At 43.0% G+C, this 23,400-nt stretch overlaps 1 protein-coding gene across 1 annotated transcript in view; it reads left to right on the top strand.

Annotated features, from left to right (window-relative positions):
- The window catches only part of LOC308324693 (casein kinase I-like), a 39,321-nt gene that overhangs the window by 11,940 nt on the left and 3,981 nt on the right, over window positions 1–23,400 (top strand). The window contains exons 2-8 of the mRNA XM_080776911.1: window positions 4,602–4,712; window positions 13,146–13,294; window positions 15,652–15,880; window positions 16,755–16,925; window positions 17,614–17,762; window positions 18,366–18,549; window positions 19,230–19,342. Coding sequence (XP_080633037.1) covers window positions 4,602–4,712; window positions 13,146–13,294; window positions 15,652–15,880; window positions 16,755–16,925; window positions 17,614–17,762; window positions 18,366–18,549; window positions 19,230–19,342 — 1,106 coding nt within the window. The remainder of the gene's footprint in view (window positions 1–4,601; window positions 4,713–13,145; window positions 13,295–15,651; window positions 15,881–16,754; window positions 16,926–17,613; window positions 17,763–18,365; window positions 18,550–19,229; window positions 19,343–23,400) is intronic.

Raw genomic sequence — 23,400 nt, 5'->3', positions numbered from 1 at the left:
GTTGGTGTGGTTTGGGCTTAAGACCCACTTAAGTCTTAGTGTGTCTTAGTGTGTGTGTGTGTGTGTGTGTGTGGAGAAGACCTCGCATCATTTAACTTGAGATACAATACAGTGGCCTACATACATACCTTGGGTAGCCAGCCAGCCTAGCCACTGTATAGTTAGTATGATGACAGCTTACAAATGGAAGCGCGGAAATAGTGTTTTCTATGCTCGAGGGCCCGGCCCCTCCCTCCCTCCCTCCCTTGGCTGTGAATGATGGTTAGATAATGACATTCGTGGGGGGGAGGGGGGGGCATGTATTAGTTGGACACGCAAGAATCAATGATCTGTAGTGAGCCAGGGGTTGTGTGAGTTAAAGGTTACACATGGAGAAATCAATGACGTGCTTTTAGCCTATAGCTTTTAACCCTTTATAACCCCCCCCAATGAAATTCTAGGCTCCACAGCTGTTTAAAGGTCTGTCCTATAGAGCTGTATTTATTCCCTTTTTTATATGTAGCTTTCCAATTTGAATATTAGTTTTTAGCCGAAAATAAACGCCGCCTACCATCCACAGCGAGAGAAGACATCTTTTGGCACGGCTCGGTATTTGACGGCGAGAGGTATGAGTTGAATTACTTGTAATCAGGAAATGAAGTCAAACAAGAATGTGAACTAGGCAGACGTGGTGGTGGTGGTGGTATTAAAAAATGAATTTTGTGGTGAAAATGTAACAATCGACCACATTGTCCATTCATAGCAGAACTAGTGGACACGACTAGCAGGCTGCTGCTATGGGTCCAAGACTAGAGTGCGGAGGATGTTGTAAATTTGACCAGGAGAGTAGACCTGGCCAACCGACGCGTCCAGTTTTAGTTTGAGCCCAGCAACCAGAGAGAGGCCAGATGGAACTAAACTATGTTATAATTTAGCCATTGAAAAATAGCAGATGTGTAGGTGTGCTCTTTTTGAAAAATCGTGAAAATGTGGTGGTCTTTCAGAGCGAACGTTTTTAACTCAAATCTTTGCTTCTGGGGGGGTGGGGGGTCCCTGGAACAACATATTTTCAGATCGGGGTCGGTGGCAAAATGCATGTATTTTTTTGTGGTCCTTGGCTTGAATCACTGGCATAGAAACATAGATATTTCAGAAAACTGTCAGGATTTAGAAGACTGTTTTTAATTTCGACGTCAGGCCTAAATGGGTTAAACACCAGGACAATGGCAGGCTTTGCGAGATTACTATTGGTTTTCTGTTAACAGTATGTGTATTAGCTCGTGTTGTTGATTTGATCGCAGTACATCATCTACATATAGTCTCTGTGACTCTGTCTGTGTTTATTATTAGTCACAACTTAAGCTCTTATTACCGTATTGTCCCGAATATAAGACGACTGATTATCAGACGACTGACGACCCCCCCAAAATAGTCAAATAGTCCTAGTCCCTGATTATAACACGATTATAACACAACCCCAAACGTAGTCTTAGTTATATTCAGGCCAATACGGTGATACTTTGCATTGGTATTTGGTTCAGTATTTTTTTTTAAACCCACGGACCACTTTGACCCTGGCGTCCCTATTTTTTAAGATAAAATAAAACAAAACTATCAAGTTTAAAAGAAATAGCCAAAATAGCTGATGTACAAGATTGGCTATTTGTGCCTAGTGTTGCGTGGTGACACTGACTGTCATACAACCACGCCAAGTATAAATTAGGGGCATTGATTTATGAAAGAAAAAGATGCATTTCTGCCTGACGGCGAGCGACCATAATCATACTTGTCTGATGGCCATAATTAGTGTGTTGTGCAGCAGTGTCTGTCGCCCCTACAGTTCCTTTGTGTGTGTGTGTTATGTAGTCTATTCTGTATTTCAGCCGTGACGTAAGCGCACCCTCCAGAGATACTTCCGGGTCCTACTTTTATGTCGGTTTTGTGTCCTACTGTGTCCCTCCCCGTCGGACTAAATCTGAGACTAAACGACCACGAAAGTCTCATTTTACTGCTTTCCTCGCAACAACAAAGCTACTATTCTCCCAAAATTCTGGCTGTGACACTTTGGCTGCTATATCCAGAACAGAACATTAAAGGGACACTTCACCCTTTTTGCAAAAAATATATGTCAATGACGTTTAGAAGCTTTAGATCACTTTCCTGGGGATATTTATGTGTGTAATATGTGGTTTTAGATATTTTAGATTGTAGCAGTGAGCCTGTTGTCTCTGATGTCATGGACACTGGTCTCACTACCTTCCTGGACTACAATTCCCATAATTCTTTGGTGCACTGCTCCTCCTTGTGGCTAGGGGGGAGAGCTGTCTTACTGAGACAACATGTAGTCCAGGAAGGAAGTGAGCCCAGTGTCCATGACATCAGAGACAACAGGCTCACTGCTACAATCCAAAATATCTAAAACCACATATTACACACATAAAGACCCCCAGGAATGTGTTCTAAAGCTTCTAAACGTCATTAACATATAATTTTTTGCAAAAAGGGTGAAGTGTCCCTTTAATACTTATACTCGAGTTGGAAGCATTAAGACCCATTTTAAACCCTCAATGGCTTCCTTTCTTGAAAAAAATAACGTCATTGTCAAAAGATTCACGCGTTTAGATATTTCTATTCACAATGAGAAGCGGACGGGAGCTGGTGCCACTTGGACCCCGGACGTAACGTATAGGACTACAAAATGACGTCGGCCTTAAATACCGAATTTAGTTTCTCAACAACTGCTGTGCTATACTTGTTGCATGGTGGCTGTGCTAGCATGGTTCTATACCGTCCAAATATGACCGCAAATAAATACGACACGCGGTGTAGCTTAACCCATTTTGGGCTGGAACCCCTTTTGGTGTTTTAAAAACATTATGTTGTAATTTAGCTATTGAAAAATAGCAGATCTGCGCGCTACGAGCTTGTAGGTCTGCTATTTTTGGAAAATCGTGAAAATATTTATTTCAGAAAAATGTGTTTTATTTTATTTTTTATGGCAATCGGGAAGACGAGCAGGCGGGAGGAAACATGGATTTCTCTGTAGCGATGGCCAGGGATGGGGGAGAGAGAATTGGCAGGTGTCTGTTGCTGTTCTGATGAAAACCGGATTTGGGAATAGGAGATTAGTGTTGTATTGAGGAAAGAGGAGGATGACAAAAGATCACCTCTAGCATCCAGAGAGAGGTGGACTGGCAGTGGGCCGTCCATGCTGTTATCACCAGCCATGCTGTTGTACCGTCCATGCTGTTATCACCAGCCACACAGCTGCCTGGCCTGTTGTTCCCGCGGTGACCCTTTTCCTTTGTCGGCACGGAACTAATATAATATAGGCCTGTCACAATTATTACCTAAATCGGACGGATCACGCTTATTTGAGATAATGATCATTCACAATTATTTTTTGCACAATCGATGGAATCGCTTGCTTTCATCTGAAATAGAAACGGCAGCATTTCAATTTTTGTTTTACATTTTCGGGGGGTTTTCTCTCCGTAAATGAATGCCCTACCTAATTGATCATACTACCGTGTCACACAGAACTATAGCAGATCCACAAGCTGGGAATTTATATATATATAATTTTCTTCCAGACCCCCACGCGATAGAGACGGTATGCATGTTTTACATTGTTGTCAAATGCCCTCTGAAATTTTGGCAGAACAGAAATGTATTTTTTTTTAATTTAAAGTACATACAGTTTCATTGTGTCATTGTTTCAATGCCAGAATCTCAAATCATGAAATTGTCGTTGAACCCAATTATTCTATGGCAATCGACTACTACAATGTCATGATTGTGAGATTTGTGACGGTCCTATAGGCGCAACCCACTGACTGACGGGGTCAGGCACGTGCCTTTTCCTCGTCTGTAAAACAACTGCCCTCTCCTGACCATGAATGCAGCATTTACTGTGGTAAATGCCCCCTTTCCTTTCCATGTCATACCCGAAGGCAGCGTTCAAGAGAATTGCATTATTGCAACTCTCCTGAACTTGAACGCAGCATTTTTTGCGTTGAAAGAATTGTGATTTGAAATGCATGTCGTACACCGCATCTTCGGTACATAAACGGGTCGCGCGACTCACGCCCCGAAAATAGCTGATCTACAAGCTCTCGACACGCTATGAGCTTGTAGATCTGCTATTTTTTTTTGGGCCAAAAGTGCAGTTTTTTTAGGAAATTTCAGCCCCTGCCTCTCTAACACTCTCGTGACGTCCCTGGATGGGGGGTGTCCCTCCCCTCCCCTCCCCTCCCCTCCCCTCCCTATTGATGAAGGCCCTGCTAATTGTGGATTTGCCACTGTACAGTTTGATGAAGCAAACCTGTGTGCGCGAGCAGCGTGTGTGTGTGTGTGTGTGTGTGTCTGAGCACGCCAACCCTCCTGAACATCTGTGGATGATCCTGCCAAAGGCGGCGTGCTGGGGTGTGCTGTTAATTTGAGACTCGTTTTTAAATGAAGTTATAAATAAAACGTGTTCTCGTGTTCCACATTCCAGGTTCGCTGCGAAAGTGTCCCCCAAGCTCGTGTTTCTCCTGCCTTTCGCCCACCGTACTCTGACTGCGTCTGTGTGTGTGATGTGTAATGTATCGATGTCTAATGTTTTTATGTCTTGCGTATAGGTACCGATATCTCGGTGGGAGAGGAGGTGGCCATCAAGTTGGAATGTGTGAAGACGAAGCACCCGCAGCTCCACATCGAGAGCAAAATCTACAAGATGATGCAAGGCGGAGGTATGTACAGTATGAGGATATAATAACAATAAGGCCCCGGCATAATTTCCTTTTTCTTATTGTTTCTCCCCCTCTCTTCTATTTGTTGCATTGACATGTCATTTAACCCATTTAGGCCTGACCTTGAGAAGAAAAAAAATCACACCCGTGTGAACTGAGTGGTGCAACTCCCCTCTCCCCCCCTCCTCTCCTCTCTCTCTCTCTCTCATTAGCAGGCAACAGTGTAATACCATCTCTCTCGCTGTGTTTCTGGCAAACAGCGCCCCATACTGGTACTAATAGTCATATACTGGTGCTCATGACCAGATAGGTACTAGAGCCCGACCGATAATCGGCCGGCCGATATATCGGCCGCCATATATGGGCCTGACCGATTGGACCGATAGAATCGCTTGCTTTCATCTGAAATAGAAACGGCAGCATTTCAATTTTTGTTTTACATTTTCGGGGGGTTTTCTCTCCGTAAATGAATGGCCTACCTAATTGATCATACTACCGTGTCACACGGTATCCCTAATGACAAGTGTGCTCCATCTATCCAGCAGCAGATATATATAGTTCATATCTACAAGGAAAGTAATAGATCTCCATCCAGTCAGAGAGACGTACTGTTGCTCTGCGCAATTCATTATTGTGATGAACTATAGTCTCCCTTTCAACAAGGCTGTGTGCAATCTGTGCTAACGATACATTTTACGAACATCGGTAAGAAATATGCCAGCTTTTTGGCGAGAGTGATACTTTACATACCATTACCCATACCATCTTTATTTCTATAGCACATTTAAATAACAAGTTGTACCAAAGTGCTTTACAATAAAATAATAAAAATCACAACTTACAACATACCGTACACAATTTACAATTTACAATTTATGCATTTAGCAGACGCTCTTAATCCAGAGCGACTTACATTAAGCAAGAACAAAAAGCATGGGGAATACATCACATAAAAACATTTATCATGAAACATGTGTAAGCTAAGAAAGTAACAGTGGAATATCTATAATGAAATAAGCTATACATCTATACTACTATGATATACATTATGTACTATGACGTGCTATGACTACATACAATGCACTTATGCTGTTTACATAACATGCTATAAGTCTGTATCAAATGCTATCTAAGTCTACAGAATTGCTATCTAAGGGGGTGGGGTAAGTGCTATGGGCCATGATGGAGTCTGAAAGGTGGGTTTTCAAACTACGGCGGAAGATTGGGAGTGATGCTGCAGTTCTGACTGCAATGGGAAGTGCATTCCACAGTGTCACTTTCAACATCAGAAACAGCTCATACTATGCTTGGAAAAGCCAAAGAATAAAAATACGTCTTGAGGCGTGATTTAAACACCTGCAGAGTGGGGGGGCTTGTCTTATGTGCAGAGGCAGCTCATTCCAGAGCTTGGGAGCTGCCACTGCAAAAGCCTCGGTTCCCTCTGAGCTTCACATAGTCGCTGCTATGGCCCGTGCCTAAAACTGAAACATGACACTATACTATATGCTTTGAATAATTGTCATCTTTGGACTCTTTGGACAGTTGTGGTCGTAGTGACTACATCTGTAATTAAAGATATATATTTTTTCTTCTTTTCAGCGATTTTCTTAGTTTTAAGGGTAACTGTTGTAGAATTGCAATATTGCACTCGAGGGTGTGGTTTAACGTGATTATTGCCACGACAGTGATGCGGTAGGGGAACGAGACGAAGTCGAGTTCCGCAAGCGTCACCCTCTCGTGTAATATTGCTTAAGCCCCGAACTCACCCAAAACACTGTGAAATATCACGGCTCGTCAATTCCGTACATGCAAATACTAGTGGAAGGCGCCACGCCTCAAAACGGCAGTCGTGCAATATGTATGGATTTTTGGGGTTTTTTTTCTTGTATGTACGGAATTGCCAATCGGTGCTATTTCACCGGGTTTGGGTGAGATCGGGGCTGCCTCTGCTTACAGAATTGAACGGAATGAAGCACCGGAGCGCCTCAGAGTTGATATCTGCGTCATAGTAAACGTAAAATGAGCCAGTATAGTGCCTTCTTCTTCTTCTTCCATTTGACTTCTCGTTGCATTTCCAAGCGACGTGACGTCACTGACAAATCCTCGTGTCTTTATTCTATATAGCCCCAGATTCCTTTTGCTCGAGCGCGCTGTCGCACCACACGCTGTATCATTAACCCATTCCGACCTGAGATCAGATTCATACGAGGTTTCCACTGGACACACACTGGTCTGATTATAACCCATTCTGACCTGAGATCAGATTCTTTAAAAAAAAGTCAGTCGTTCTTCGATTTTTCAAAAGTAGCAGACCTATTAGATCTATTAGTAGATCTGCTATTTTTCAATAGTAAACCCACGACGTTGACGTGATATCGCAACGACACGCAGCATCTTTTTTTTTCTCCCCACACACGTACTGAAATACACAGATGGACAGACTGAGCCACAGAGAGAGAGAAGACGGATACACGGAGAACGCTTTTTTTTTTTGTTTGATGTTATAACGTTGTCAGAGATTATTATTAGAACATGCATGCCGGCACACAGACCTGCACTCTGCAGTCGGCATGTATACTTGGAGCGCTGTAGTACTGCACACCAGGTTCACCAAGGCGTTAACCAGCATTGTGTGCGTACATCGACAAATCGCACCTGATGTTACTTGACCTTGATTGTGTCGTTCTTAATTGCTTGTTGTACTGTCCTGTTTAAAATTTTTGATAGATTTTTACTGTGTTCATTGTACAGCACTTTGTAACCTTGTTAAGAAAGGTGGTTTATAAATAAAAATGTACTTACTTACTACCTGCGCACGTTGATGTAAAAAAAAAAAAAAATACATACAGGTTGGCACAGGTCTGTAATATTTTCTGTGCCAAAAAAATAATAGTAATCAAATAGGATCTGCCTTTTTTTGTTTTGTTTTTTTTCAGACTGAAAATTAAATGTGATTTTTCTGAGGTCAGGTGACACAGCCACTATATATGCAATATAAAAAAAGAAATGGAAAGAAAGAGGAAGAAAAAAAAAAATGCATTGTACAACATGTCTGGTAATAAATGACCCGAGTTCTGCTTTGTCTTAAGCCATTGTTTGAGATGGGTATGGAAAGTGTGATAATATGTAGGTCACTCTCTCCCTTTTATTGCATGGCGGTAATATAGCCGTTCCGACATTTACGTCCCTTTTTTTACTGACGGGGGCAGCACATTTTGTGTCGCAGCGGTCGTTTTCAAATCGATGGAGCGGTCAAGGTCACAAGTCAGTGCAAGGTCAACATTATTTTTAAGCACTTATATATGTGGGTCATATTTCAAGCCCCGACGGAGAACAGTGCATCTATGGGAGTGCTTTCTCTAGTTACTGTTAGTTGCCTGTGTTAGTCGCGTGGTACTGTATAAGTGCACTGCACAGCCTAACTGGCTGATAGAAATACATATACCGGTCGGCGGTATATACACTAGTATGTATCAAAAGTGGAACACTCAATATCGTGCATTGGAATGGAAACGTCTTTCTTCACGCAGGGCAACGTTTTTTTGGAAAGTCTTTTTTTTTAATGTTTTTTCTGGCTTTCGCCCTTTTATTTTATATTTTTTATGGAGGGACAAGACAGTAGGCTGACGTGGAATGGGGAGAGAGATGGGGGGGGTGGGGGGGGGAGACATGCAGTAAAGGCCGTCGGGATCGGGAATCGAACCCGCGGCACACTGTCAGACTGGATTATACCAGCGAAGGTGCCTGGACCGCTGAGCCACGGCCCAGGCCCCCCCGAAAGATTAACATTTTATTTGACACAAACGCACGGCACCGTGATTTGTTTTCGAATGTTTTATACGGGAATAAAGAGACTTGGTTGTAACGCTTTAGAATCAATTATTATTATTATTAGACACATTGCACATGCTTCGTTCACTCATAACTTTTGCCTTGGTTTTCCAACTGCAGATTCAAGTGTGCCACAATGTATATGTGATGTACAGTAATGCGTTTTGATTCCCGGAACACTAAACCAGTGTTTCATTGGTGATTTTATCTTTGGGGGGGGGGTGGGGGGGACGCTATGTTAATGACGTCAAGCGCACGTTGCTTAACCCATTTTGGGCGGGAACCCCCCTTTTGGTGTTTTTAAAGCATGGGTTTTCAACAGGTGGTCCGTGGACCACTGGTGGTCTGTGAAAGTGTTGCATGTGGTCCCTGACCATGCATTTAGTAATGTAGGAAAGTGAAGATTCATATTTTAATTTATTGTATTGACCACAAGTTGAGAAACGATGCAGTAAATGATCTGGTGACAAATGATGACGCGTCGATGTTGTCAGTTACTGGGTAGTCGGAGGTCAAGAACTTCCACAGAAAAGTGAGTTAGAATCTCAAGGGAAACCGTACCGGATTACCTGGATGAGTCACCATTATAAGGAAATGTGCCCATAATCAATCGTAAGTGTCTGCTTACTGAGTCATAGAATAAGTTACAATGAACAGCAACATGAGTTTAATATGGAAGGTTTCTTTCCCCCACACCACGACCATATCCCCCTCCTCCCAACACAACAATGGTCCCCAGGTTGATTCTCAGTCAGGGTGGTGGTCCCTGGTTCATAATCAGTTGAAAACCCCTGTTTCAAAGCATCATGTTCGCTCGCTCGTAGCTCGTAGGTCTGCTATTTTCGACATCAGGCCTAAATGGGTTAACACCTACACTATAGGAGATGGCAGGTCACACAATGGGCTTATTATTATTCAGGCTGGGGGGGGGGGGGTTGGTACTGCTTACAATGACCAATGCAACTGCAACTCTAAACACATTTCCACTGCATTAGACGGTGCAGGTGTGAAAATGTTCAGGGGAAGCGACACTCGTAAAGAAAGGGTTGAGGTAGGAGTGTGGGCTATAGGATGGGTTGAGGTAGGGGTGTGTGTGTGCTATAGGAATGCCTTTAGAGTCATTATGCCTGATTTATTAATTATTATGCACAGAAAATAGCAGGTTTCCAGGCTTGCAGCGTGTGAGTTGCCTTCCCCTTGACGCCTTAGTTGAGAGCTCGTAGATTGGGCTATTTTAAGAATAACTACACCACCTACACGTATAACTTGGGCGTTAAAAATGTCAAGGTAAAAAATGCCATTTATAAAATTAGCCGCCGTGTGTGTGTGTGTGTGACTGTGTGTGTGTGTCCGTCCTATTACTCAGCTAATTAAAGAAGTGCCTCTATGCTGCGTGAGTGGATCAATAAAGCGCACACACGCATAAAATAAAGTGTGTCAAGGGGGCGGGGTCACCACAAGGCACTCGGTAATTCATTCCACCTTTTTTTTATTTAACTGCAGGTCACATGGTTTGAACCAGAGCCATACATGCATACATACAGTATATAGACAGAGTTGCGACATTGGGGGGGCCAGAAAACAGCCTAGTGGCGGCCTTATATAATATCATTATGTTTCAATTGAAACGGGCCTCGAGCCTCCAGGGGCCAACAAAAACCCAAACAAAGGTAATTATTATTTGTAGTAGTAGTAGTATTGCATTGTTTCACAGCCTTCCAATCAGCCTCGTCAATCATTCAGCCCTCATCCTGTACGTCCACTTACCGCTAGTTGACAGCAGCTGATAATCACGTTGACCTGTGTTGTTTGTAATTGTTCCCACTTCCCTGTGTGTGTGTGTGTGTGTGTGTGTCTCACTGCACTAGCAGCGCTGAGAGTTGCGATTGCATCATTGTATAGCCTATGCTGCCTCCCAGTTGTACCTTGATTAGTGATTCAAGACAACGTTATATTGTTTTTCTGTATTTTTCTACTTTGCTGTATGCCGTTCATGCTTTATGGTATGCTCGCGGTAGTCTGCGTGGGGGTCCGCGGTTACACTGACTCGACTCGAGACTCGAATGTGTTACTGTCGCCCATTAAATCGGCGCGTGTGCTTCTCTGCTCTCACGCAGGTCTCCGCACTGTTTTGCTGCGCTGCGCTGTGCTGTTACGCTGCAATTAGTTAGCCTAAAGAATTCTGAGGCATCAGGGCGGCGGCGTCACTCGCGTGACCGCTTAGACAGACTAGCATGTTTATCTGTCGTCTAGTTTGCATGGGCTTTCATTGACCAGCAGCTTTAGAAATAAGCCGCTGGTAAAAAAAATGCTCTGAAAGAGCCACAACCCCGGTATCTTGTACCATATGAAATAAAAAGGCACATACAAATATACATAATAGACATTAATCAAATATTGGACACATAAACAAATAATTGAGCAAATGTTTTTAACTCTTATTTTATTCTGGGGGCGGGGGGGGGGGGGGTCCCTGGAACAATATATTTTCAGATAAAGATCGGCGGCCAATTACATATAATCTTTGAGGTCCTTGACATGAAATAGTTTTGAGTACCACTGATATTATAGAAACATGGGTTTTTCAGAAAACTGACATTTAGTAGAATCTGGTCTCGGGTCTCGATGGGTTAAATACAGTAATATGAGGTCAATGATGGGAAAACTCTGGGCATGCACAACAGAGAATGATTATGCGAAACAAAAATAATAATAAAAATGAAAAAAATTGCCGCCTTTAAATAGCATCGAGCAGCTGCTGCACCTTGTTGCCGCTTGTGATCACATTTGGTTGCGCATGCAGCCGTATTTGGCCCACAGTCTCTACGCTGGACCCACAGACTCTAAAAATAAACACCGTTTCTCTTCTCGATGCACTGACTGAGCGGACAATTTGTCTGTTTCAGAGTATATTTGTGCAAGTGCCAGCTGTGTGTGTGTGTGTGTGTGTGTGTGTGTGTGTGTGTGTGTGTGAGAGAATATGAATGCATGTGTGGGTATAATTAACTGTGCGTGTGTGTGTGTGTGTGTGTGTGTAACGGGGCAGGATTAGCCAGAGCGTGCAGACTGAACCAGGCTAGGGGGAGATATATTTGGCTGTGCGTTTTTCCTTTGGTCCACACAGCAGTGCACAGACAGACAGACAGACAGACAGCACAATGATGTGTGTAGTGTAGTGTAGTACATGCAGCGCCTGTAGAGGAACAGGAAATGCCAGATGGCCTCCTCTCCGTTCGTGTAAATCGGCAGCGCAGCTACCACAGGTGCTGCTAACTACTGGAACAACTGTCCTGTTGTGGCTGCCGGCCTTTTTTTTAATATAATTTGCCTTTGTGTGTGTGTGTGTGTGTGTGTGTGTGTGGGGGGCGTCCGTCCACCATCTGTAATGATCAAACGTTTCCATTCACGTTTGTCTTTCATGATGATGGTGCTCGGGTGGTGCAGTGGTTGAAGTGCCTGCCCACCCACTGCGCGGACCTTGCGCTTGCGGGTTTGATTCCATTAACCCATTCTGACCTGAGATCAGATTCATACGAGGTTTCCACTGGACACACACTGGTCTGATTAACCCATTCTGACCTGAGATCAGATTCTAAAAAATGTCAGTCGTTCTTCGATTTTTCAAAAATAGCAGACCTACAAGCTCGTAGCGCGCCACTCGGTGGCGCGCTATGAGCTTGTAGATCTGCTATTTTTCAATAGCTAAAGCATAACATGATGCCGACACCAAAATGGGTTCCCGGTCAGAATGGGTTAACCCATTTCGACCTGAGGACGATTCTACAAAGTGTCTTCTAAATCGTGACAGTTTTCAGAAAAACCTCATGTTTCCGTGTGTCAGTTGGTGCTCAACCTTTTTCATGTCAAGGACCCCAAGAATTATCTGTATTTGGCCGCCGACCCCCCCATCTGAAAATATGTTGTTCCAGGGACCCCCCAGAAGCACAGATTTGAGTTAAAAACGTTCACTCTGAAAGAATATATTCAAAGATTTGTGTCACATTTTCACGATAAAAAAAAAAAATAGCAGACCTACAAGCGTTTAGTCTAGTTTCAGTCGACTAAATGTCATAAGACTTTAGTAGACTAAATCTACAGTTGATTTAGTCGACTAGAATGTATTTTGGCGGGCCTTGATGCCGTCGTAATGACTGATTTTTACACTTCCTAAATGAAAATATCTGCTGTACTGTATCTCTTGTCCACTAGTCCCTTTCCTAACATTTTAGTCTAGTTTTTATTTGTCGACGAAATTGTCAATATATTTAGTCTCAGCTTTAGTCATCGTCAGCTTAGTGTTCATGTAGTTTCCAGTTTAGTTTTTTTCAGTGGGGGGGGGGGGGGGGGGGGGAGAGAGAGGGGAGTTGCACCACTCAGTTCACACGGGTGTGATTTGTAATATACAACTGTTCTTGCAAGTGATAATGAATTCCAGTGCTACACTGATAACTTCTGTTTTATTGTTTTCATGTGTACCATGTGCCTTTACTGTAATTTTTATGTTGTCTGCCATGTTACGACGCTTTGCTGTATACAACAAATCGCCCCTCGGTGGAAACAAACTACTAAATGAACCTGAACCTTTCCTTCCTTCCTTCTCAGTGGGCATCCCGACCATCAAGTGGTGTGGCGCCGAGGGCGACTACAACGTGATGGTGATGGAGCTGCTGGGGCCCAGCCTGGAGGACCTGTTCAACTTCTGCTCCCGCAAGTTCAGCCTCAAGACGGTGCTGCTGTTGGCCGACCAGATGGTACGTATATACGACCCTGTTTTATATATAGGCCACCCATTCTGACCTGAGATCAGATTCTAAAAAAAAATGTCTTCTGCATCCCGACAGTTTTCTGAAAAAGCTGCGTTTCTATAATGTCAGTCGTTCTTCGATTTTTTTCAAAAATAGCAGACCTACAAGCTCGTATGAGCTTGCTATTTTTTTCAATAGCTAAAGCATAACGTAATGCTAACGCCAAAAGGGGTTCCCGCCCCCAAATGGGTTAAACACTTGACTCTGTTGTAAACAGAGATGTAAAAATAATAAGTTGCGTATCGGTCGATACGAAGCACCACTACGATAGCAGTGTGTCATTTAAACAATACTTGGGACAGTGACTCTCAAAGTGGTGGGTCCGGGGAGCAGTTTGGGGAGGGGCTTAGCTATAGGTCTTCATTTAGTGTGCAGTGGTTCTCAAACCTTTTAATTTCAAGGAGCCCCATGACGCTGAGAGTGTAGAAATGGAAGCCTATTTGGTTCCAGTGATCCAACATGCCCAATAGCAGCACCTTGACTCTCGTTTGACCAGAATGGAGCCGAGCCTTAATTGGTATTAGGGGTGTCCAACCGATAGCCGTTAGCCGTTAATTAATTTGTTTACCGACAACACTAACGGCTAATGGTTCACCGATAAAAAAAATATATATTTTATTTTGAAGCGCCGAGAGCGGGCACCGCGGCCAAAGCACCAAGCACACACACACACACACACACACACACACACACACCCCCCCTCTTTCCACCTTTACTGTCAGTGCAACCACGCATGTGCCGTGACTTACTTCTCCCAAAACAAAAACACCAAAGCAACTGCATGTAGTACTAGTGGACTGTGGAAGCAGGAGGGGAAAAGAAAAAAAGACGAACACACACAGCATTGCGCGCCCGCAGATCTGCCCTTCATGCAACGAACGTTGGTTCCTTAAACGGCAGATCTGTCGTTTTATGGATCATAGAACGAACGTACCGGTATGCTGTTAGCTTGTTGCTAACGGGACCCCCCCCTCTCTCTCTCTCTCTCTCTCAGACGTTCTCTCTCTCGCGCGTTAGAGAGACGCTCTCTCTAACACGTCTTTCTGTCTTTCTCTCTCTCTAATCCTTCCTGATCGGTCCGCGATACATATGTGCGTATAGAAGACTGTAGCCTACGCACTAGTGCACTGATTGACAGCAGGCCGCGTGTAAACGGTGTATTTGTCTATTTTTAATGCGCAAAACAGCGCTTTTCTTTTCTTAACGGCTAACGGTTAATTAGCCGGCAAGTCCTGGCGGTAACCGGTTAATACAATCTTTCCTTTTGGTCGTCATCCCTAATTGGTATCGGCCGGTAACGCCTCTCTCAACGCCCTTCTTTTTCCAAAATGGCGTGTGTGCATATTAGAGCCCATTCAATGTTATTGTTGTGCCCAAATCACAACCCCACGTTGTCTCGACACACTTTACATAACGGGAACACAGAGCCAACATTGTCCCGTCACCCCCGAAGCGAGCATTCTTGCCCACGGTGGCAGCGAACGGGGTTCTAGGGTGGGTGGGCTTCCTAACTCCAGGGCTTTGTGCTGGTCTAAACTATCGCCTCTTTCATCACGCAGTGGACTAGAACGTGTTTTTCTTTTGTTTTCCATCCCAACGGCACACCGTTTATAGTTTTCAATGTTCTTTTCTTCAGAATTCACGTGTTCAAATTCTGTCGTCGAGTTTGATTCTTTAGATGCTTTTTTTTTTTTTTGCCCTGTGGAGGTCATATTCTTAGAGTTATGAAACATTGAATAGATTTGAATAGCAATACATTCATAATGGAATAATCGCTAAGGAAATGACCAATAGTTGCTTAAAGTAACTGCTGAACAAATGCTATAATGGCAGTGGTTTTCAACCGGTGGTCTGGGGACCACGAGTGGTCCTTGAGGTCCCCAGCTAAAAAGTTGTTAACATAATGGACCCTTAGATCTTTAACTCTTGACTCTTTCTTGAGTGTAAAATGAAACCAAATGGACCCTGAAGGGTCCATTTGGTTTCATCTCAAGTTAAATTATCATTAAATACCTGCATTAGGCTATTGATTTACAATAAGTCTGCACAATTAGAGCATGTAAAATAATTGTCATTTTGATCGACCTTATCTCACCTATGGCGCCACATCAATACAGCATGGAATTGTGGACAAAATACTAAATCCAAACGACAACAAAATATTCTTGAGTTTTTGGTCAGAGAGGCTAAATCTCATCAAATGGTGGCTCAAATGCTCAATATATATATGCATATATTATGAAAAAAGGTTGAAAGATCCACTGGCTAATGGCAACGCTGTTCTGTTCCCCGGGGCCGTCCAGATCAGCCGCATCGAGTACATCCACTCCAAGAACTTCATCCACAGAGACGTGAAGCCGGACAACTTCCTGATGGGCCTCGGCAAGAAGGGCAACCTCGTCTACATCATCGACTTTGGCCTGGCCAAGAAGTACCGGGACGCCCGCACGCACCAGCACATCCCCTACCGCGAGAACAAGAACCTCACGGGGACGGCCCGCTACGCCTCCATCAACACACACCTGGGAATAGGTAACGCACGCACGCACACACACACGCCATGACCCCCTTTTCTACCTGGTGTTAAAGTAGAGTTTCCCACAAGCCGTTTTCTTTCTTTTTATATGTTTTTTTTTTGGGCCTCACGTTATTTTTCCATTCCTCATACAACTGTGTGATTATGAATGCAATTATACACGGTCTGTTTATGGAGGTACTATCCAGCTGGCCAGAGGTGCCGTCCGTTGTAACGATGCCGTTCGCTCGCGCCTTGTAGATTTCACAAACCTAAAAATCGTAGCTTTTCATATTCATTGGCCACGTTGTCCTTAGGTTGGCTTGGAAGTGGACGCGCACCCGCTGTCTGTTTACGTTATGTAGCCAGCTAGCTAGCTAGCCCGCTAACGTGTGCAATGTGGAGGAGATAAAACTATCCTGCCGCCCATGCCCTATGGCTTTTTGTCAAGTGGTGAGAAAACACACACGCGCGCATGTCAGACCATCGCATTTTCACATTGTCCCCGCGCTGTCGGGAAAAGCGTGCACAAACTCAAACACACAGCAATGGGTGGCTGTGTTTTGTATGTTCTGGTGTAAAATATATACCGGCATCCGGCCATTTTCTCTTCAGACTCGGAGCTAATCTCAACTAGTGAAACTAAACTAATTGATTTGCTTTATGTGGGGGGAACAAAAACAACCACCGGAACACGTTCTTTTTTTTTTCTTCTCTTTTCTCTTTTTCTTTTCTTAACCGGACCACACGGTTAGAATGAATACCAGGCTTTCCTCTGTGGTGGAAACGGAAAGCCTGGTGACACCCGGTTGGGACTATAGTCGACCCTCCCATCATTCCCCCCCCACAACAAGTTAAATCTTGACTTTTCCATGTCGTTGCCGTCCACAGAGCAGTCCAGGCGAGATGACCTGGAGTCCCTGGGCTACGTGCTCATGTACTTCAACCTGGGCTCCCTGCCCTGGCAGGGCCTCAAGGCGGCCACCAAGAGGCAGAAGTACGAACGCATCAGCGAGAAGAAGATGTCCACGCCCATCGAAGTGCTCTGCAAGGGATACCCATGTATGTGTTTCTGCTCACGATGCGAAACCCCGCACACACACACACACACACACACACACACACACACACACACACACACACACACACACACACACACACACACACAAGTTGCATCTGCAAAGTCATGGCATGTGTTTTCATGATACAACAGGCATGTCACTTATGGGTATAAGTTAAAGGGACACTTCACCCTTTTTGCAAAAAAAATATATGTTAATGACGTTTAGAAGCTTTAGAACACTTTCCTGGAGATCTTTATGTGTGTAATTTGTGGTTTTAGCTATTTTATATTGTAGCAGTGAGCACAGTGTCTCTGATGTCATGGACACTGGGCTCACTACCTTCCTGGACTACAATTCCCATACTTCTTTGGTGCACTGCTCCTCCTTGTGGATAGGGGGGAGAGCTGTCTTACTGAGACAACATGTAGTCCAGGAAGGAAGTGAGCCCAGTGTCCATGACATCAGAGGCACTGCTACAATCTAAAAATATCTAAAACCACATATTACACACATAAAGACCCCCTAAACTTCTAAAGCTTCTAAACGTCATTAACATATTTTTTTGTCCCTTTAACAGTGTCTCCGCCATATATGACAGCTGCCAATTATAGCAGAGGACACCACAATACAACACACACACATGACTCAGCAACCTCTCTCTCTCTCTCTCTCTCTCGCCACCACAGCGGAGTTCGCTACGTACCTGAACTTCTGCCGCTCGCTGCGGTTCGACGACAAGCCGGACTACTCGTACCTGCGGCAGCTGTTCAGGAACCTGTTCCACAGACAGGGCTTCTCCTACGACTACGTCTTCGACTGGAACATGCTCAAGTTTGTGAGTCCACCACACCACGGTCCCAAAAAAAGGACTTTATATTTATTTTATTTATTTTATTTATTTTATTTATTTTATTTATTTTATTTATTTTATTTATTTTATTTATTTTATTTATTTTATTTATTTTATTTATTTTATTTATTTTATTTATTTTATTTATTTATTTTATTTATTTTATTTATTTTATTTATTTTATTTATTTTATTTATTTTATTTATTTTATTTATTTTATTTTATTTATTTTATTTTATTTTATTTTATTTTATTTATTTTATTTTATTTATTTTATTTATTTTATTTATTTTATTTATTTTATTTATTTTATTTATTTTATTTATTTTATTTATTTAGTCGTGGTTTTTGCTGTTGGTTGGTTGGTTGGAAAACAGCCAAATCTAGATCGTGAATTTGAATTGGAATGCTATCTTGGGGATCTTCTAAAGAAAAGCGCGTGTGCGTGTGCGTGTGTGTGTGTGTGTGTGCTTTTTCAGAAAACTCATTTTCAAACAGACATTTTTAGAATCTGATCTCAGGTCAGAATGGGTTAATTAATTTAAATGTGAATGCAAGTAAAGATGTTCAATGTCTGTTTGTGCGCAGGGTGCCCAGGGCGCCACCCGGGCGGTGGAGGACGCGGAGAGGAGGGAGAGAGAGGAGCGTCTGAGACACGGCGGTAGGAACCCGGCGGGGGCGAGCCGGGGCCTCGGGCCCTCCGCCTCGGGGCGGCCCCGAGCGGCGCAGGACGCAGCCGCCCCGTCACCGATCAACCCCTCCTCGCACACGGGTACGGAGCACACATGCATGCATACACACACACATGCGCACGCAAACGTATCACGAAAAACGGACATTAATAACATGATGCATGCCAACATTGTGTTTACCAGCGGAGTCTTGATTCCAGGGCAGCATGCTGTTATTTAATGTACTGTGTCTTGATGGTAAAACAGTAAAAAATCGTCCGTCAGACCTATTTGTAGATGAAATAAATGTTCACTGTGAAGTGGCCGGTAAATGTCCACCCAACGTAAAAGTATATTTTGTTAACCCATCGAAATTTCAAAAAATGTTTTCTATATCATGACAATTTTCTGAAAAACTTCATGTTTCTGTGTCAGCGGTTCTCAATATTTCATGTCAAGGACCCCCAAAAACTATCTGTAATTGGCCGCCGACCCCCGTCTGAAAATATGTTGTTCCAGGGACCCCCCCCACCAGAAGCAAAGATTTGAGTTGAAAATGTTCGCTCTGATAGAATTTATATTCAAAGATTTGCGCAACATTTCCGCGATTAAAAAATAAATAAAAAAATAGCAGACCTACACGCTTGTGCTATGAGCTTGTAGATCTGCTATTTTTCAATAGCTAAAGCAGAACGGAATGCTTTTAAAACACACTTTCTCTTCTCTTTTCCTTAATGTGCACGGCCTGTGTGTCTCTTTGTTTCCCCCCCCCCCCATGCAGGCCTGGAGAGGGAGCAGAGGAAGGTTGCCATGCGTCTGCATCGCGGGGCTCCCGTCAACATCTCCTCGTCTGACCTGACGGGGAGACAGGACTCGCGCATCTCCGCCTCTCAGGTAATTAACACACCTGTGTCACCCAGGTGACGCCTATAGGCCTTTCTTTGACTTGAAGAAAAGAGCACGTCGTCGTAGTCACGATGCTTAAACGTTTCGGCAAGCAGGTTGCCTTCTTCGGGGTATGTCACAATTATCACATAATCGTCTAAGCGCAATTTATTTGAGATAATTTTATTTTTGTCGTTTCCATGTTGAAAAATGTCCATACTTTTTTTTCTTTTTAAACTCATTTTGACCTGCGACCAGATTCTACAAATGTCTTCTAAATCATGACGGTTTACCGAATAAACCTCTGTTTTCTATGTGAGTGGTTCTCAGACTCTTTCATGTCAAGGAGCCCCAGAATTGTATGTAATTGGTCACACACCCCAGTCTCAAAATATGTTGTTCCAGGGACCTCCCCCAGAAGCAAAGATTTGAGTTAAAAATGTTGAAAGGATATATATTCGAAGATTTCCGCCACATTTTCACGGGGTTTTTCAACAATAGCTAAAGTATGTATGAATTTGGTTAAACCATTTTTGAAAAATAGCAGAAATGGCAGATCTACAAGCTTACAACACGTCACTTCATGTAAGCTTGATGTTGTAAAAGCTTGTAGATCTATACTATTTAAGCTGTTTTGAGCCAAATACATATCAATTTGGGGGTACTACCTACCTGACACCAAAAGCCTAATACTTACTAGTTTATTTAATTTATCATTTCTATCTCGTTAAAATCGACAGAGGTTGTAAACGGTGGCTCCTGTGTCGCTCGTTCAGTCTCACTTCTCCCCATTGTTCCACTAAACGGGAAGTGAGATTATTCTCATAATGTTTTGTTGTCTTGGATACTTCCTGACGTGCTGCGGCATTGCGCAGTGGTTCTCAAACCTTTCCATGTCAACGATCCATTTTTTTTGACCGTGGATGCCCCTCTGAAAATATCTTGTGCTAGGGAGTCCCCTCCGTACGACCGTCTTCATGTATTATTCTAATAGCCAATGTATTATATTGACACTTTATTAACCCATTTAGACCCAAGGACGATTCTAGTTTTCTAGTTTCTTTCCAGTTTTCTGAACGCATGTTTCTATGTCAGTCGTTCTAAAACCTTTTCATGTCAAGGACCCCCCCCCCCCCCCCCAAGATTATACTTAATTAAAATATGTTGTTCCAGGGACCCCCCCCCCCCCAGAAGCAAAGATTTGAGTTAACCCATTTAGGCCTGACGTCGGGGAAAAAAAAAAGATGCGGCACAAATCTTTGAATGTATATTCTTTCAGAGCGAACTTTTTTTTTTTTTTTTCAAAGATAGATTTTTCAAAGATAGCAGACCTATAAGCTCGTAGCGTGCCACTCGGTGGCTCGCTATGAGCTTGTAGATCTGCTATTTTTCAATAGCTAAAGTATAACACAATGCTTAGTTAAAACACCAACCTCTGGCCATGAGCTCTCTCTCTCCAGCCTGTGTCATGTGTAACGTTCTGGAGGCTGCCGACTCAGAGCTATATGAGAACGGCCCATATATGATTTCTCATTCACGTTAACGTCTATTCTTAGAGCCGGGGTCTATTCCAGGCACGGTGAAGCCTGGCTGTGGAGAGAGAGAGGAGGGTAGAATACCGCTAGTATGCCCCCCAGTAAGCAGGAGGTGAATCTGGCTGTTTACTAAAATAGCATACAGTGGCGTACAGAAACAGAAACCAGAAACAGAAACCTCTTAAATGCATATTCTTTCATACTTACAGCACACTCTGGATATGCGTTTTGAGCTTGTACATCTGGGGGGGTGGGGGGGGGGGGGGGGGGTGGGGGCATGGAATGGGAGATTTGGTATATTGTTTTATTTTATTTTCTAAAATATTTTCTATATACATTCACGAATCCACATGCTTCAAGTAGTATGTGACGTGTCAAACTAGGGGTTTGTCATGATTCTGAATCCACTGCAAGCATTAGTTTTTGCACAAAGACTAATGCTTGGAATGAATCATGACAAACCCCCTAGTTTGACACATTATTAAAAATAAAAAAATCTAAAAAAAAAAAAAAGCCTCTTGGCTGCCAGACTATTGCTACTTTTTCTGTTTTTGAATTTGAATCCTGAAAAGTGAGACGGTATTTTAGAAATTGAGGAGTAGTTTTAGTTCTTTTTATTGTTAGTAAATATCTTAGTGGCTGAAGTGGTTAAGTAAGGTGACTTCCAGACTGGTTAGAGACTCAGACATCTTCCGTGTCTGACAGAATTTTGACACGGCATGATCTTCTTTGTCATTGTGTCAAAGATATGGCCATTGTGCCAAGGGAAGGTAGCTTACATTTACAATATGGAAACAGTACCACCGTGTGGACTAAGTTGTACCTGCCCTTCCCCCCCCCCCCCCCCCATCTCAGACAAAGCCAGATCAAATTGCACAGTGGTGTTCATATCAAGGCCCATTATTTATTGGTTATTTGAGCCACGGACGGTCCACCATTTGATGGGATTTACAGTAGCCTCTCAGAACCAAAACGTAGACTATTTTGTGATGCAAAATGTGGCACAAATCTTTGAATATATATATATATATATATATGCAAAATGTGGCACAAATCTTTGAATATATATATTCTTTAACGATTTTAACTCAAACACTGCCCAACACGGCCCATTATTTTATTGTAGAAATATAAATACACACGTGTAGTGTACATAATCTATATGAACACGTGGGGTCCCCGTACTGCAATCGGTGTTGTTTTTTTTGACCGCACATTTAGATTTTAGCTTTAGTCATAGTCTCTTGAATGGTTTTAATTAAATTTTAGTCACCCGGAATGTTTTTTGTGTTTTCGTGTCTAGCTTTAGTCGACTAAATATAAGATTGTAGTCGACTAAAATGTATTTTGGCGGGCCTTGATGCCGTCGAAAGGCCTAATTTTTACACTTCGCAGATCTATTTTCTATTTTCAGCCAAGTGTAAAATGACTCATGCTGGATCTCTTGTCCACTAGTCCCTTCCTAACATTCTAGTCTAGTTTGTTGACGAAATTGTCAGTATATTTAGTCTTAGATTTCATTTAGTTTCCATTTAGTTTTTTCGTCAGTGAAAAAAGGTAGCTCGTAGTGCGGCACCGCGTGCCTCGCTACGAGCTTGTAGATCTGCTATTCTTTTTTTTAAATGTGACTCCGCCGCACACAAACAAACGATCGCTCTTTTGTCTTTGCGGCGACGCCCCGGCTCGGCTCATGAATAACGTTTGAATAATTAAGGCCTGTTTTGCATACCCAGCCATGCCACTGGAAGGCTAGGGGTACAATGAGCTGAGTACCCCCCCCCCCCCCGTCGTGACTGTTATTATGACGGGGGCGGGTCTCCATCTGTCCGTGCGTTGTAGCTGGCTAACCCGTAAACGAATTCCAGGACGCAGTTGATTCAGTAGATTGTGTCGTTTGAACCTGAACCACATTCCTCTTGCATTTTGGCACAGCGTCCTTAACCACTCTCACCCTGTGGTGGCACTAGTATGCACTGTTGTTTTCGTCGACTAAAACTAAGACGAAAGATGTTCGTCGACTACCTTTTTTCACTGACGAAAACTAAATGAAAACTAAGCTATGGTGACTAAAACTAAAGCTAAATGTATTGACAATGTTGTCAACAAATTAAAACTAGACTAAACTGTTAGGAAGGGACTAGTGGACAAGAGATCCAGTACGAGTCATTTTACACTTGGTTGCATGCTGAAAATAGCAGATCTACAAGCTCACAACGCATCACACTGCGACGCGTTGTGAGCTTGTAGATCTATTTTCAGCAAGTGTAAAATTACGATGGCATCAAGGCCCGCCAAAATACATTTTAGTACACTAAATCAAATGTAGATTTAGTCGACTAAAACTAGACTAACGCTAAAACATTCCATGTGACTAAAATGTAACTAAAACTAAATGAGAGCTATTCAAGAGACCATATGACTAAAACTAAAATCTAAATTTCGCTGCCATAAACAACACCGCTGGTTTGAGCTCTTCACTATTCGTTGGCCGTTCTATTATATTAGCGACGACTCCTAGAGATGACAGAAACA

This window comes from Protomyctophum bolini, assembly GCF_963924005.1.
Source record: "Protomyctophum bolini genome assembly, chromosome: 11".
NCBI lineage: Eukaryota > Metazoa > Chordata > Actinopteri > Myctophiformes > Myctophidae > Protomyctophum > Protomyctophum bolini.
This window is presented reverse-complemented; position numbering and strand designations above follow the sequence as displayed.